This window comes from Condylura cristata, unplaced genomic scaffold (genome assembly GCF_000260355.1).
Source record: "Condylura cristata isolate star-nosed mole 26May11 unplaced genomic scaffold, ConCri1.0 scaffold00008, whole genome shotgun sequence".
Taxonomy (NCBI): Eukaryota; Metazoa; Chordata; class Mammalia; order Eulipotyphla; family Talpidae; genus Condylura; species Condylura cristata.
In genome coordinates, this window is record NW_004567109.1 from 19,698,104 (window position 1) to 19,715,293 (window position 17,190).

The following is a 17,190-nucleotide window of genomic DNA, read 5'->3' on the forward strand; positions in this document are numbered from 1 at the left end:
AAAACTACAGAGATGATAACTAAATTGTTGGTTGCCAAGGGGCTGAGTGAGGGGGCAGTATGATTAAGTAAGTAAAGCACAGGGAACTTTTTAGGGCAGTGAAATAATTCTGTTAGAAACCAGAAGAGTGGATATAAGACATAGGTTTCCGAGCCTATAGATCTTTACCAGCACGAAGAATGAACCTTAATGCACTCAACTTTATGAAAAAATCACTTACGAGGTCAGGAGATTCAGGGGTGAAATGCAGAAAATGATAATAGAATCTACTATGTTACAAAAGTGTGAAACACCCTCACTAAAGTGGGGAGAAGAAAGAGTGCTTACCTACATACTTTGGAAATCAGTAAAACTAAAAGCAAAAGGAACTGCAAATAAGCACTGTGTTCTACTTGATAATATAGTTTCCCATGATGGGTGAGAGAATGGATTAAATCTGAAACCACTATATACAAATACTGGAACTGAACAATTAAGTTAGCTAATGGTAAATGGTAGGAATCAGGTTTCTCCCTGTTGCAGTGGAAGGTTCTAGATAAACAAGAGTGGGAGGAGCCAATGATGGATATGGTAATAAATTTGACTGGAAATAGTATGAATTCCTTAATATCGATACAGATGATACATATATTTATGTGTACAGATATGTGTATATATGGATATATTTGATAGTATACACATATATTTCCTTTTTCTACAAGTTAAAGAGTCTAGACTCAGGACACACTAGTAGCAAGGACACACTTAATGTCCAGACCTTGGATTCTAACACCATTCTTCCAAAAAACAAACAAGATTGCTCAAAATCAATAAATAAAAATGACGCAAAAATGGCCGAGAGTTATAGAAGTTAAGCCAAAGGGTCTGAGGCACTATCAGAAAGAGCTTCAATGGCCATAGTTGGAACAATTTCAGCAACCAAACAGACTGGAATTAGATCACTCAAAGTATAAAGTAAATATGTTAGTCCACATTGATAAAAATAACTGATTTTTTAAAATGCAGGATAAATACCAAGCACCCCATGAAGAATTTCAAATAATTTATGTAAATGCTCCTCTGCCTTCAGGGAGATGGAACACAGGCCCCCCTCCTTGGGTGTGGACAGCACAGAATGCACAGAATGGTTTCCTTCCCAAAATGACAGTACAGAAAGAAAAAAGAAAAGAAAAAAGATTAACAACAGTGGAGAAACCTGACCATGTTGAGCTCTGCCGGACAATCAAGGTTCATGTCCACTGTGATGTGATGCTGACAGGCATACCTTGACATGCTGTGATAAGAACAGAATTCACGTCTGTTGTCTTCCTCCCCAAACCCATGACTTCTGTCCAACCACAAGGAAACAGCACACAAACCAAGCTGAGGCCCATTATATAAAACACCTGACCTCAAAACTGTCAGGTGATCAAAACCAAAGAAAGTGACAAACAGTCAGAGCCTAGCGGGGACAGAGGATGACTTATATAATGTGGGATCCTAGGTGGGTCCCAAGACAAAACAGAACACAGGTGAAATCTGAATAGTGGATGTGCTTCAGTTAATAAGTTACCAACAACGGTTGTTAACTGAAAAAGGTGCCATCGCTAATGTAAGGTAACAGCATATATTTCAATAGTATGGAATATGTGGGATTTCTGTACTATCTTCATATTTTTTTCTGAAAATCTAAAACTATTCTAAAATAAAAATGCTTATTTTTAAAAGTCAGAGGCCCTCTGTTGTGGCACTGTCATGGTTATCACTATCACCATTGTAGCAGCCTGAGTTTGATCCCCAGCCAGGGTGGTGACCCCCATGGCACAGCAGACCTCTCCTGTATCACCCACTGCTCCCCTGTGCAGTGTATTTCAATCAATCCACCTTTTCTGTTCCCCACTCTGTCTCTGGTAAATCCTCTCACCCCCTGTACCTGGCCCAAACCCCCATTCTTCTATGCATAAATAAATAAATAAATCTTTAAAAAAAGAAAAGGAAAAGAAGTCATATTAAGGACTAAAATTGAAACTCTGAAAGGTTTACCTAGTCTCTGTTTCACCTCCCAGTCTCAAATCCTTGCTTCTGGGTCTCTGCCTCCACATAAACTTCAAGTTTCCAAATGCAGTGGTCACTCCATTTGCAACTAAGCCCACTGCTTCTGGCAGTACTTGATGGACAACCACTCCCTCTTTCAACAAACACTTCCTTTTTTCCTCAAAGGCACCTCCTTTTCCCCATCTACCTCCATTCCCTACTTCCAAGGACATTTCAGGCAAGGTGCTAGGATGACCTGTCCTCTAGCTACACTCTCATCTAGGCAACCTCTCTTGGCCATGTCTGTGCAACATCGCTAACTTGCAGGGAAGTGCCAGTCGAACCACAGTGAACCATCACCTCATGCCTGTTAGAGCAGCTATTATCAGGAAGAATTACCAAGTACTGGAGAAGATACAAGAAGGAAAAAGGACAGTTAGTGGGACTGTAAACTGGCACAGCCACCATGGAAAACAGGATGGCGGTTCCTCAAAAAATTAAAAATAGAACTACCCTATGACCCAGTCATCCCACCTCTGGTCATGTATCTAGAGAATGTGAAAACACAGAGAAAGACAGCAGCACCCCCGAGTTCATTGTAGCGGTATTTACAATGCCAAGATGTGAACAACCAAAGTGCCTACAGATGGATGAATGGATACAGAAAATGTAGTAAATCTAGAGGATGGAATATTTTCAGCCTTAAAAAAAGAAATCTTGCCACTTGTAACAAGATGTATGGACACTAGGGGAGGGCATTATGCCTAAGTGAAAGAAGTCGGAGAAAGACAAGCACCATGCTCGTAGTTATATGTGAAATCTAAAAAAGCTGAAATAAGCAAAATAACTGAGCTCCCAGATACAGAAAAAAGAATGGTGACTGCCAGAGGCAGGAAGCAGAGGTGGGCAAAGGGAGGTCAGGTGGTACAAACTCCCAGCTGTACTTATGATATGCAAGTCCTGGGGATGTGACAGACAGCATGGTGACAACAGTAAATAATACTGTATTGTGTATTTGAAAGTTGCTAAGAGGCCTCTCTGCAGAGATTAAATGTCAGAGCTACCAGATATTGCCAGCCACTGCAGCGTGAGTTTGATCCTGGCCAGGGAGGTGACCCACGTGGCACAGCAGACCTCTCCTGTTTCATCCACTGCTCCCCTCGGCAATGTAACCTAGTAGACTCACCTGTTATGCTCCCCACTCTTTCTTTGGTGAATCCTTTCACCCCTAGCCTACACCCCATTTCTTATATGCATAAATAAACAAATTTAAAAAAAAAAGAAAGTTGCTAAGAGATCTTGGATGTTCTCAGCACAAGAACAAAAATTTGTAACTATGTGTGGGGATGAATGTTACTAGACTCACTATGGTAATCATTTCTTATTGAAGCATGATGTTGTACAACTGAAACTAGTAAGTCAGTGATAGCTTACTGACCACTCCCAAATTTACAATGCCAGCCTAAACCTTTCACCTGAACTCCAGATTCCTCTTCGTGATGATCTTATTGAATGGCTCCATCATTCAACCAGCTGCTCAGAATAAAAACCCACTTATCACTCCTCTTTTTCCACCTTATATGCACAGCTAATTCACTGGTAATTTAGACAAGTACTACCTTCAAAATATACCTGTAAGTTCTCTTTTTGAAGGTGGAACTTCCTATTTTTGAGCTTCCATGATTACCCTTCTGTAGTTTTCTATGCAACAGCCAGAGTGAGTGTGAAAAAACAAAAAGAAAGCAAGTCCTTCAGACAACTCCAAAGAACTCCCCATCCCATTCAGAACAAAATGTCATTCAGAGCCCCCTGCCTTGAGCTGATAAGGCCCCACCTAAGCTGGCCTCTGCCCTGCCTGGTCTCATCCACCATGCTCTACCTCACTCAGGCTTGATCTTGCCACACTTCCTTTTTCCTGTTTCTGGAACAGGTTAAGCTTATTATCAACCCGGGGCCACTGCTCTTGCTGGCCCCTCTGCCTGGAATGCTCTTTGTCCAGATCGCCACAATACTTGCTCCATTTCACCCAAATATCAGAGGCTCTCACACCCCACCTAGGAGGCCACCCCACCCCATATCACTGTCCCCCTACTACAGAGGTTCAGAGCACCCTACTGTCACAGTAACTTTTGCTCAAGGTATGTCTAGGCCAAAAAATACCTAACAGTTCTGTTTAAATACTCAAAATAAATTACTAAGCTTTAAAGTCCTAATAACTTAATTCCCATAAGAAATAAGTGACAGTTTGGGGAAAAAAATCAACAGTACACATAAATAGAAAAAATGTTTCTATTTCATCTTAACTAACCATAGTTTCCTATAGAGGAGACAAGTGTTTCCTATGGGTGCTCTAGGACTTCTCAGGTCCTGAAACACAACCCTCCACGCTGATTTTTGTGTGGTACTAGATCACAGCAGCCACTGGAAAACCATCTTCACAAAAGATGTGTGATTGAATGGAATACAGCACCACCTAATGTTGAAACTATGAACTACCGTGAGCTCGAATGTCCTCTGGAGTTCCATGGATATCCAATATCTGTTTACCCTGAAACATTTAAAAGTTCCAGTGTCTGAGTTCACTACAGAAGCTCAGGGTGCCTCGGCACACAGTTTAGCAACCAAAATATTGCTATTCCGATGTCCCCTTTTAATTTTCAATCCCATTTGATATTAAAATTGTATACTTAAGTCATTGGCTTCTGTATGGAAATAATGCATACTATTTCCACTAAAGTGGGAACTCTAAGAGGGTGGGGCTAAATATTTTAAATGCACAAAAGCATCAGGAGACTTCACACGAAGTCCAGCTCCAGCGTTATCTTCCTGTGTGAGGAGCTACTTCCTCTCTGCGGGTCTTAGTTTCTTCATCTATAAACTATGACTTCAATAGAAATACCACTGGTGCTTTATAATACACTAAGGCAAGGGAAGGAGTAATAGTTCTCTGCATGTCAGTGCTTTCTGAGGACTCACACAGGATTTTGTTTCTTTGGGGAGCTCTGGACAGCCAGACTGAAAGCTCGACCCCAGGCACTGCTTATGCGGCAGGTCACCCTGCAGACCTACGTCTCATCAGCTTTCCCTGAGTCTCTCTTAGCCCCAGTCCAGCAAGGACCAGAGCATCTTCATCTGTGACGCCATGGATGGAAACTTTAAGGCTGGGGGATTTCCAGCCACAAGGCAACCTTCTCGGAATCTCTTCTCTCCTGAACCTGGCACGGAAGCTGGCTGTCAGCAACTGTTTACCAAACTGTCACAGAGCACCATGGTTCCCTCTCTGGCCACAGCTTCTGTTCTTCCTCTTCCCGCGCTTCCCCACTCCCATGCTGGCCCTTTTCCAGCCTCAGATCTCCAAACCCTTGTCACCCAATCTAATAGTGGATGTCTGGGATTTTTCCTTTGTCCCCATGTTCACTCACTGAGTCCTACAAATCCTCTCTCCAAAGTGTTTCTATACTTCTCCCCTAGCCTTACTGCCCTGCCTTAGTTGAAGCCCTTCTGGAAAGGCTACACAGTGATTTCCCTGGCTCCTTTCTCCGCCCCAGGAACCCATTCTGCCAACACCTAGAAGAAAATTCAAATCTGAGGTCATTCTTATTCATAAAATCCCTCAATAACATGTATCATCTTTGGAATAAAACCCATACCTCTGAGTAGAACTACAAGGACCTTTATACTGAGCCCCAGACCTTCCTAGCCCCACTGACACTACCCACTCCAACCTCCTCTCCTCTACCCCCCAACCAGTCATACCAAACTCCAGATGTTTGCAGGTGTTGCCTCTTCACCATACTCTGGTCCAGGGTACATCCTAACTCTAATCACAAATTCCAGTGTCATGTGGTAAATGTCAAACTCATCCTTCAAGACTCAGTTCAGGAAACATCTTCAAAAGCACTCGCTGGTTTCTCCTGCTATCACACATCCAGGACTTAGCTCGATCAAGGCATTTACCATAGTGGAGCCATAACGTGTTTAGTTCTTTATTTGTCTTACCTCTTTAGCTACACCACAAACTTCCTGGTGGCAGAGACTCATGTTTATTTTCTCTGTGGACTCTGGTTTACTGAGGAGGAGCTAACCTAGTAGTTTATGTTTAACTACATTTATAAAAATGCAGAAGTGTTTTTTTTGTTGTTATTGTTGTTTTTGTTGCAAATTCTGTGCACTGCACTGCATAGTTCGCAGAACCAAAATCACTCTCACATGCCTTGCTAAACAGATAGTGATGACCCTGAGGCTCCCTCCTTAGCTCAAGCAGCAGGAGCATGGAACACAGATCTACAATCCCTTATCTGAAACCCGTGGGGCCAAGTGCATTTTGGAATTCAGAATATGGGGGAGTTTAGTAATACATTAATTATTTCTGCTGCCTATTATATAACACCCCCAGCTGGGTCTGAGATAACACCCCTTAAATATATCCATGTAGTAACACTTAGTGGGATAAATGAAGCCTATAAAGAATCTCATGTCAGTTCAGACAAGTATTGCTGCCAAATTGGGCCAGACTTATAAAAAATTATTTTTCAGTCTTCAGAGCTTTTTGGATTTTAGAACTGCTGATAAGAGTTTGTGGATGATAGTTAAGGGTGTTCTGATATATCTGTATGTGTCAGAAAGGACTGGAGTATGTATCTACATACATACAGACAGACACAAAGACATTTACGCATACACATGGGTAAGTCAGGAAGGCGACACACCAAAATGTCAAAAGCAGTCATTCTGAGAGGCAGCATTTCTTTTATTTTTTTGCTTATAGGTACCTTCAAAGTCAGCTACAATAATATATATTTTCTGTATGAGAAATAAACAAGCAAACAGATACACATACACACAGTGCACAGGTTCTGGAGACAAGGTTAGGTTGACATTGCCACTACTAGTTCTATGACCTTGAGCAATTATCTAACTTCTCTGGGCTTCTGCTTCCTCAGCTGAAGAGAGATAACAGTATCTGTCTCTTGTGGTTGCTGTCTTCTTTTCCTATAGTTAACTATCCCTCACTGCATGGACAAAGGGTGCTTAGAAGCCAAACCTGGGCCCCTCCCTGGTGGTCCAGCACCAGCACTATGAAGCTATCTCAGCCACTGAAGCACAGAGTTCAATTCCTGGGCGGGGAGGTGACCCACATGGCGCGGCAGACCTCTCCTGACAACTCCACCCCCTCACCTGCTACTCCCCTCAGCAGTGTATTTCAGTAGATCCGCCTGTTCTGCTCCCCACTCTGTTCCTGGTGAATCCTCTCACATCCCACATCTCCTGCCTGTACCTCAAGTTTGTATGCATAAATAAATAAATCTTTAAAAAAAAAAAAAAAGGAAGCAAAACCCGACATATTGAAGGCCCAAATCTATAGAATAAAGATTGAGATAAGTCCTTAGTTTTAGAGCATTGTAGCCAGCCCTTCCAATGACTTGGGTCATGGCATCACATAAGGTAAAGGAGCAGATTCAAAACTAAGTCCAAGTAGCCCACTGCTTTTGAGACCTGTCCAAAAAGCAGCAACATCATTTCTTAATTCAATTGCCCCCCATGTGTCTTCCCTTTGTTCCATTTCCCCACCTCACAGGTCCCCTAGTTATTTAGAGGTACTGCCCAAGATCTAGACTACTGCTGCTCAACAGAACTTTCTGTGATGAGGTCACTGCAGCATGGATGCCCAACGTAGCAGTCACTAGCCACATTTCGATCTCATTGTCTTTCCCAGCTACAAGCATCATCAGCCATGGAAGTCAAGTCTAAAGGGAGCTGTCCAACTCTGCCTGTGCTCAGTGCTGCTGCCAGCTACCAGACAAATTCTACAAGATATTGGCACATGAGTGGGTTCCACATAAAACTGTTGCACGGCCTCTGGGCCCCTTTCCTGAGCTCCCCTTCTGTCGCTAGCACCATCGCTCTCCTCAATCAGGTTTCAATCCTGCCATTCACTGGGCCACCCTCCCCCGACCTGCTACCTCAGATGTGTCCCAACTAAGAGATCATCCACTTCTAGCTACCCAATCTAGTCTCTGAATACGGTCAGATTAACTCTAAATTTTGTCCCTCCCCACTCTTAAACTCTGTGTGTTACACCACTGTCTACAAGTTAAGGTCCAAACTGGTTGAACGAGGAGAGTTCAAATGGCACTAATCCCTCTCACCAACCCACCACTAGAGACAGCACGATGCAATCAGACAGGCTCCCATGTGCGCCGCCCTCCCTTTTGTCTCTCCAGAAAGTCCCTCCTGCTTTAAGCCATCTTAACTCCCAACCACATTCATCTTTGGGAGTCACTTCTCTGGATTCAGAAGGCCTTCTGGTCCACGGAACTTGTTTGGCACTGTAAGAGAAGCTAGAGTGTTTTTGCAGCCTTGGGCTTTAGGCCTGGCGATTTTACTAGCTCCACCCTCTACCTCACATGAGATCAAGCAAATTACTTAATTTGTTTCCTCATTTGTAAAATGAGGGTAACACCACCCCGCCTTAGAGACACAAAAAGGATAAACAACTGAAACCTAAAGGGATCAAGAGCCTACTCTGTGCCGCCTGATACCCAGCAGAGAGTGGGGCCTGTTAGCTCTTTTCCTTGTGGGCCACCACTCCTGATACCCCTGCTTTGACAAGAATGACCACCACTTCTGGAGAACTCTAAGAGCCAAAGACTGTGCTAAATGCTTCATGTGCTATTTCTGATGTAGGTCTCGTTTTACAAACAAGGATACAGAGGCTCAGAGCAGAGAGCACACAAGGCCCAAAGACAGAGCCAAGTCAGGAAATGGCACAGTGAACAGTAAAACCCAGATCTGCTTGGCTCCCTCCTTCTGCAAATAGGTACACAAGGTCTTCAGTGAGATCATAAACTCTGAGGGGTCTGTACCATCTGAGAGAAGAGATAAATCTGCTTGAATAGCAAAGCAAACATACCCACAGGATGTGTGGGCATGGCTGTCCCTAGCGGGTGGCACATCTGCCGTTCCTGAGAATGTACTAGACAGGTCTAGGAGGAGGTGCTGCTTCCTATCTTCTCAGTCACCAGCCTTGGCATTCCATTCCCAGCACGCTCGAAGAACCTGTAGAACCATGTCAGTAAAAAACCTGACCACTCAAAATGGCAGGAGTAAGTGGGCTAGTTCCATGTTTATCGGTGACACCCTACTGTGGACACAACATCAGGGAGCTAAACCATGGCCTCTCTCAAGCTAAGGCAGGTAACACCAGCCAAGTGCTCAGTTCAATTTGCGGGGAGATAAACGGACCCTGATCAAATTACCCAGGGTCCAAGTCAGGCTGTGTTAATGATAGTGACAATAATGTAATCATGACTAATATTAATAGGAAATACGTAAGGCCTACTACGTGCCAAGCCTGGCTTTCATCACTTCCCGTACATTAACTCTTCAGAACTAATCCATGAGGAAGGTGCTATTATTACCTGTACTTTACAGAACAGGAGATAAACACTAAACACAGAGAGGTTAGGTAACTTGCCTAAGAACACAGAGCTAATACAGGACACAACCAGATTCAAACCCAAGGAATCTAGACTGATGGTCCATACTCCTCAGCAATAAACAATATTAACTATCAGAAAAACACGGGGTTCAGAAAACACTTCTGTGAGAGTAAAAAATTTCAACATAAAGTCATGGCATTATGGTAAGCCCAGATTAAGTAGTATAAGGAGAAATGAAAGGTTTTGTTTGAGAAGTAGCAGAAGATACAAAAGAAGAGCGTCGGCCCACATGGGGTGGCAGACCTCTTCCATCTCGCCTGGCCCGCTGCTCCCCTCAGCAGTGTATTTTATTGATCTGTCTGTTTTGCTCCCCACTCTGTCTTTGGTGGATCCTCTCACCACCGCCCACACCTCTGGCCTATACCTCAGTTCTGTACACATAAATAAATCTTTGAAAAATAAGAATAAATAAAATAAAATGAACAAAGGGGGGCCTCCCTGGTGGCGCAAGGAGTTATGCCTCAGCACTATGAAGCTATCTGCAACCACTGCAGCATGAGTTTGATCTCCAGCCAGGAGGGTGACCCACATGGCGCAGCAGACCTCTCCTGTCTCACCTGCTGCTCTCCTTAGCAGTGCATTTCAGTCAATCCACCTGTTCTGCTCCCCACTCTGTCTTTGGTGGATCCTCTCACCCCCCTTCTCACACCTCTGGTCTATACCCTAGTTCTTCATATGCATCAATAAATCCTTAAAAAAAATTAAATAAAATTAGCAGAGACAGTTCTAAAAACATATTCTATGCCCTGCAGACCTTAAAGTCTGGTCTCGAAATACAATCGGCACCATACACAAATTCAATTTAAGTTAGCACCGACTGACTTTGACGGAGGAAGACTATAGAGCCATGACGTCATGCAAAAGGTGGCAGCAATGATAGGCTACTGGAGAGATGAGGATTTTCCCCTCCAGCCTCCTTCCCTTCGCTGGACCTTCTACAAACTGCCTGTGGTCTAGTGATAAAGCTGAACGAGAAGTTAGTAAGAGCAAACCAGGAAGGCAATGGGGGAGAAAGTGCAGAGCTGCTCAAAGAGGAAGGGGCAGAAGCAGGGCAGGTGGCGGCACTTGGGCCACCAGGTCTCTGGGTTCAAATAAAGGCAGGCATTTTTTGGCCACTTACTGATGGACAAGGTCTTTAGTTGGAACTTGGGAGAAGACAAAATGCTAAGGGTAGCAAGTTCCAGTTTGTGAAAATGTAGCTACATGAGCAATCACCAAAGAATGGAAAAGCTCGGGCTTTGTCTAGAAAACATAAGCAGTCACGACTGAAGTCAGATGGAAACAAAGGTAAGTCCTGGCAGATAAGACATGGGAGCTGAAGCTAGGCTGGGCATGACTTAGACACGCTAGGGAAGAATCCGAACTTCATTCTGTTTGCAACAGGACGTGGTACCACACTACAATCCAGTACAAAACAGTGGGATGTGATAAAAGTTCTGTTCTACAGCGACCCCAAGGGAGGAGAATGAAGATTCAGGAAGACTTGTAAAGAGATCCCTGCAACAACTTAGGAGAAAGGGTACCAACAGCGACTCACAAGCTATTTTAAAATGCGGGCAGACAAGACAGGCACTACAGAAAAGCAATGGACAGCATCTGGCTATTAGATGGAAGAGTAGGAAGCATCAAGGATGACCGAGGTTTTTAAAAGTTTTATTAACACAAAAGAAACTGGAGAGAAAGGAGTAAAGATGACAGATGACATGTGCAGTTACTGGGAAGAAACCAGCATGAACAGACCCCGAAGAGGGCAGCAATCTTTAAGCTCTTACAAGTAGGAATTTGCAATTCCTAAATGTGTTTCCCAAACAAAAGCACCTCTAGAAACAATTTTGCATTCCTAAATCCAATGTGACATTCCAAGATACAGACATCACTCCCATTTTACTGGGGGAGGAACGGCAAGAAACTTGCCTACTATTGCCCCAAAGTACGATGAGAGTGGAAATAAAGATATCCAGGCCCCTTAGACATTTTGTTCAGATTCTCACTGTTTCTTTCAGCTTCAGTTCACAAGCATCACTGGTAAAGCCACAAATTTGTTATAGGATATTTTAAGCAAGAAAGAAAACATGAAAATTAGCTGGAATCTATGTCCCAACCCTGTCTTCCTCTAATATAGAAGTGCTGATGCTGCCCTCTTCTTGAACCTTCAGTCCCTGAGGATTTTCCTTTGCAAAGCTCCACTCTTTTTTTTTTTCTTTTTTTCCTTTTTAAAGATTTATTTATACAGAACTGGGGTACGGGTCAGAGGTGCAGTGAGAGGCTTCACCAGAGACAGAGTGGGGAGAAGAAGCGGCAGATCAACGAAGTACACTGCTGAGGGGAGCAGCGGGCGACACAGGAGAGATCTGCTGCACCATGTGGGTCAACTCCAGGGCCCGGGATCAAACTCACGCTGAAGTGGCTGCAGCCAGCTTGCAATGCTGCATCCTAACCCGTTGTGCCACCAGGAAGGGCCCGTGAAGCTCCACTTCTAACAGAAGGTCTGTGGATCAACTTTCCTGCTCTAGTCTACTACAGAATCTCAAAACAATCTGTTTTCAGATGCACAGGAAAGTCTTCTGGGCTTCTCCTGTACTAGAAACAAAATCAAGGTTAACTGGGACAAAGGAGGAAAATGGAGTGCAGAATAACAAAAGGAGGGGGTGAATAAAGACAGTTCTCTTTTGTTTAAAGAAACAAGTGTTCTGAATTAATTTGCTTAAGAGCCTCTGGAGCTTCCAACAAAGGTGGAGATGACAGGTGGTATTTCTACCTCCAGGATAAACGGCTAGGAAAGTTCATTTTCTCCATGGTAAGACATCTGACTTATTAACGGGGACCGAGCAAGGTTCCAGAGCTTCAGGGAGGGAGGAAGGGAAGGAGGGTAAAGAGGGTGAGAGGGATGAGGACCAAGCCACCCAGGGGCTATTTTCCTACATTCTCTCTGGTTTCTATCCTAGTAATCTAGGTTACCCTTTTTGCTCCCTGGGTTATAAATAGCATTCATTTCCTTTCTCAAGCCAGACTTTAATGCTTTGTTTCCTGGGTCCAGGGGAAAAAAATACTCAGAGCTCATCTCATTTTAAATTTGAGTAGCTGCAAAGCTGGCTCACTTGAATCAACCATGGACTAAGAAAACCACTTCAAAAGACCAAAACGTGTTGCCATTATCATTTTGTTAAATTAGCCCAGAATAGCATTAGCAGGACCTCTGAGTAACTGTTTCCTTTGTAGTGCAAAGCTCAGAATCCTCCAGAACAGAGCTCCAGGACTTTGCATGTGCCCAGGATGAAATGCAGGACAATACTTCACAAGATGACTGGCACCCAGGCAGGATCACCAAAGGGTTTTCTGGATAACAGCACTGTCAGTTGCTAAGCAAGGTAGGTAAGAAAAGGCTACACATGAAAAAGAGCATTTAAATAAGTGAGATTGCCGAAAAGCCCCTACCCATAGCATCTATTTGTCTGAGGCCCATGCAAGGTCTAAGCAGCTGCAGAAGACAAAGAATAGGATGAATAGGCTGCCACTCAACCGGAAGCATTACATGCCACTTCAACATCACAACTTAGTTCAAAGACACCAGTCTGAACCTGAAGACATGGGCCCCAATCTAAAATGAACTTCACATTTGTACCATAATGCTTACCATGGTTGACATTCCTGAATCCAGCAGAGATAAAACAAAGAAAGCAATGGACATTTTGTAGAGAACTATCAAAGCATACTTCTTCACCAAGGCAAAGGCAAGAAGACCAAATCACCTTGGCTCACCAAATACCAAGTCCTGCTAGACCAAACCTACACACACTTACCTCTAGTTATGGGCCCTCAGATACTTCTCTATCAAACTGTTAGTTTTGGGGAGCGCAGTTTCTCCCCAAATGCACTGCAAACAGCACTTTTAAGCTGTCTGTTTTGCCTTGGGTTGGCTTCCCAGGCTATTGGGAAGTGGGTATCTGATCATATGCACCTAGAAAGACACAAATCTACTACCTGTTTTCCTTGGGGCCTGGAATATCCACACCATCCAGATGAGATCCTAATGTTCATCTTACCTGTTGTAGATGTGACTCTTCTCTGAGATCAGAGCAACTCTGGAAACAAAGGTTACCTAAACAGAACTGGGGACTTGGTGCCGTTTCTTAACATGAGCAACTGAGCAATTAGCAGTATAACCCCACTTAGTACAGGGGAAAAAATTTAACTAAAAATGAAACCGAAATCTTGGTAACGACTCCTTACCAGCATGTGGCCAATTTTTGTGTTTTGAAAGGAAAACAAAGACTGAGAGGTCGCTGCATATTTATCACCCAAGGGCAGACTGACTTCAACAGGTCTCCTCCTAAGATACTGAGCACTCCCACAGCCTGGGCTGGCATGCTGGCTGAGAGGACAGAACCCCCCCACTTCTGTTCTTCACCTGTGGTCTCGGATTCTGACAGCCTCTTTCAAAGGGGGAAGTACCTAGCCCAGAATGCCATGGGAATGGAAGCAACAGCTGTCTCACGATTAGCACTTCAGCTGAGCTGAGATAAGCACATGAGAGATGTAAACTATCAAAAAGAAAAAAAAGAAAGATGCAAACTAGCAGCTCCGTCAGGTGCTTTACCCACAAAGACCAACCACATCTGCGGTGGCTGCAATAAAGGGAAAGCACAAGCACTGAGGAAGTCCTCTGCTCCTCTCGTTTCCTCTCATTTTACAAACTTGTGCAACACGCTATTCCCCACCCCTCATAGTTTCCATGCCTTGTAAGAGCAAGTGGAGTGCTGGCGCAAACTTTACATAGCTACATAACACACTCTTCATCGCCCTTGAGTAAAGGGGCACACGTAGATACTAGTGGTCATGGCCAAGCTAGCAGGAAACTGTAGATACACCCAGGAAGAAAGGGGGGGAAACAAAAACAACAATAACAACAAAGAAAAAAAAAAAAAAACACCAGGGAGTCCCTGCAGAAAACTGAGGAGCTGGACAGAGAATACAGGTCTGCAGGTCCTCCCCAAGAACCAGACTGACCCAAATTTCTGCCCCGGGCCTCTCCATCTCCCAAAGACAACCCCTAGCTCAACAATTGGCCTTTTGTGCTGCACAATACTATCCACCAAGGGCTGGGTGGAAAAACACCTAGTCCCTTTCACCTGTAACCGCATCCTGGCCTCCCGTCCCCGAGCAGCGGCTCTCCTGGACTCCAGGTCTGCACACAGACCACTCTCTATTCGAGGTTGAAGACGAGGAGAGGACCAGACAACCCCAACACACACCCCATTCGTCATCCCAGAGAAGACTTTGTTGTGGACTAAAGAAACTACCGAAGGGCAGGATGGAGACACGGAGTTTCAGGGAGGGCGAGGGGCCGGCCCCAAGTCACACAGAGAGTCAGGGACGGAACCTGACTACAATCCCAGCCTCGGGTTCCCTGAGTACTCCGCCTTCCCCCATCACGCCCGCCGAAGAATAACTAACATTCCCACAGAACATCAGCCCCAGAGTCCCCGCCTCCTAGGGGCTAGGACCTTGATCTCTGCCCCGTGCGTCCACCCGCCAAACCACAGCCCCTGCCCACCCGAGAGTCGGACCCGCTGCCTGTCCCAGCCCAGACCCGAAACCCCAGCCCCCCACCGCCCCTCAACCCTCCCGGACCTGCAGAGTCGCGTTCCCGAGAGCCAGCCGCGGCGGACATTTCCAGCCAGCTTCCTCAAGCTCTTCATCACACCGCCCGCGACGCCCCGCCCGCTCCCAGAGGAGCCCGCCCCCCGCGTGCCACCTGCACCAATCGAAGGCAGGTATGCTTCTTAGCCCCGCCCCTAACCAGAACGGATACTGCCCCCTGCAGCTGAGCCTCCTCCAATCCCCACGGCTCTTTCCGAGACCGACACTCGTCTCGGCCAATTCTCGCGCGCCCCGGACAGGTACCTGGGGCCGAGTTCCAACCGCGCGGCTTGATACACCTGTATGGAGACAGCCACAGGAATTCCGGATCAGGGGTCTTCGGGTCGAAACCTATGGTAGAAACACGGAGCAGACACTAAGCCCGGGCTTGAAGAACCAGTTCCATCTTTGTATCATCATCGTATGACCGTGAGCAAACTGTTCAGTCTCCAAGCCCGTTTTCCTCTCCCACAGGGTGGGTCTGAGATTAAATGCAATAAAGAATGTGAGAAAAGACGTGCCCTTCCAAGGTAGACCCGCACCACTCCTCCGAACTGCTGGTAACTGTGCCAAGGGCTGTGCTTCATATGTATATTATCTCCTTATTTTCATCACAAACTTTAGGAGGCAACTGAGTTCTGAGAGGACAAGTGGAAGGTGACAGTGTGGTGAGGGGCAGAGTCAGATACACGTCAGTAGGGACAAAGTAGATTAAGAACTTTATATCCTTCATCAGCAACTTGCAAGACACTTCAAATAAGCACAAGTAAAAGCCTTGTGAAATTTATCTTTTTTTTTTTTTAAAGATTTATTTATTTGTGCATACAGAACTGGGGTACAGGCCAGAGGCTCAGGGGCAGCGAGAGGCTTCACCAGAGACAGAGTGGGGAACAGAACAGGCAGATCGACGAAGTACACTGCTGAGGGGAGCAGCGGGCGGGTCAGGAGAGGTCTGCCACGCCATGTGGTCACCTCCGGGGCAGGCGGGGATCGAACTCATGCGGAAGTGGCTTTAGCTTCTTAGTGCTGTGCTTTAACCCGCTGCGCCACCAGGGAGGGCCGTGAAATTGATCTTTAAGACACCCCCACCCCTTTCCCCTCAACTAGATCACCACTCCTCCCTCCTAAAAATTCTTGAGTCTCTTCTACCTCTCACTCAAACCCAGGTCTGATTCCCAAACACTTGCTGTCAACACCTATGCGGCCTGCTCCTCTTGCCTGCATGAACCAAACTGAATTGGCCCCGCTGGCTCTCATGAGAGAGCTGGGTCCCAGGCCTGCCCATGGCACTGTCAGATAAAGCTTTTCAGTTATGTTCAGCATTTCCATACTGTAAGCGCATGCACTGCTACATGTGATCCTCAGAATTCCTGGAATAGTAGTTAAGGCACGTTCATATTTTCATTTAATAGAGAGAATAAAGCCAAGACCTGATTTCTCAGAGAGTTCCCTTCCCTTAGAGACTGAAGTGCATCTAAGAAGTAGCACAGCCAGCCTCTAAATCTCTGGGCAACATGGGCTCCAGCATTAGAACCTAAAATCCCAAATGTGCTTCTGTTATTTTCCTTGATAAGTGACCTTGGGTAAGTTACTTACCTTTCCTGCATCAACTTATTCACCTATAAAACAAGCTACCTGTCTTCTAGTGTTGCTCCAAACACTGAATAGAACATGGTTGTTGTGGTGCCTCGATGTCTAGAAAAGTGGTTTGTACTTCACAGGTGCTCCATTAGTGGTGACTAATTTTTTAACTATGGTCTTTTCTCCTTTTAAAAATTTTCTTATTGGGCCCTCCATGGGGGCACAACGGGTTAAAGCACAGCACTGTGTTCGAAGCTAGCCTCAGCTGCTTTGAGCTGGATCCCTGACCCTGGCGGTGACCCACATGGCGTGGCAGACCTCTCCTGTCTCACTGGCTGCTCCCCTCAGCAGTGTACTTTGTTGATCTGCCTATTGTGCTCCCCACTCTGTCTCTGGTGAACCCTTTCACCACACCTGCACTTCTGGCCTGTTCCCCAGTTCTGTATACACAAAT

General features: G+C 45.3%; 1 protein-coding gene across 4 annotated transcripts in view; it reads right to left on the reverse strand.

Moving 5' to 3' along the window:
* The window catches only part of INPP5B (inositol polyphosphate-5-phosphatase, 75kDa), a 49,184-nt gene that overhangs the window by 23,908 nt on the left and 8,086 nt on the right, over positions 1-17,190 (reverse strand). For 3 of the 4 annotated variants that reach the window (XM_012722624.1, XM_012722623.1, XM_012722625.1), the window contains one exon: positions 15,420-15,506. In XM_012722624.1, coding sequence (XP_012578078.1) covers positions 15,420-15,506 — 87 coding nt within the window. Of the gene's footprint in view, positions 1-15,146; positions 15,223-15,419; positions 15,507-17,190 lie in introns of those variants that run through there. The other variant, XM_004678819.2, reaches the window with a different exon arrangement.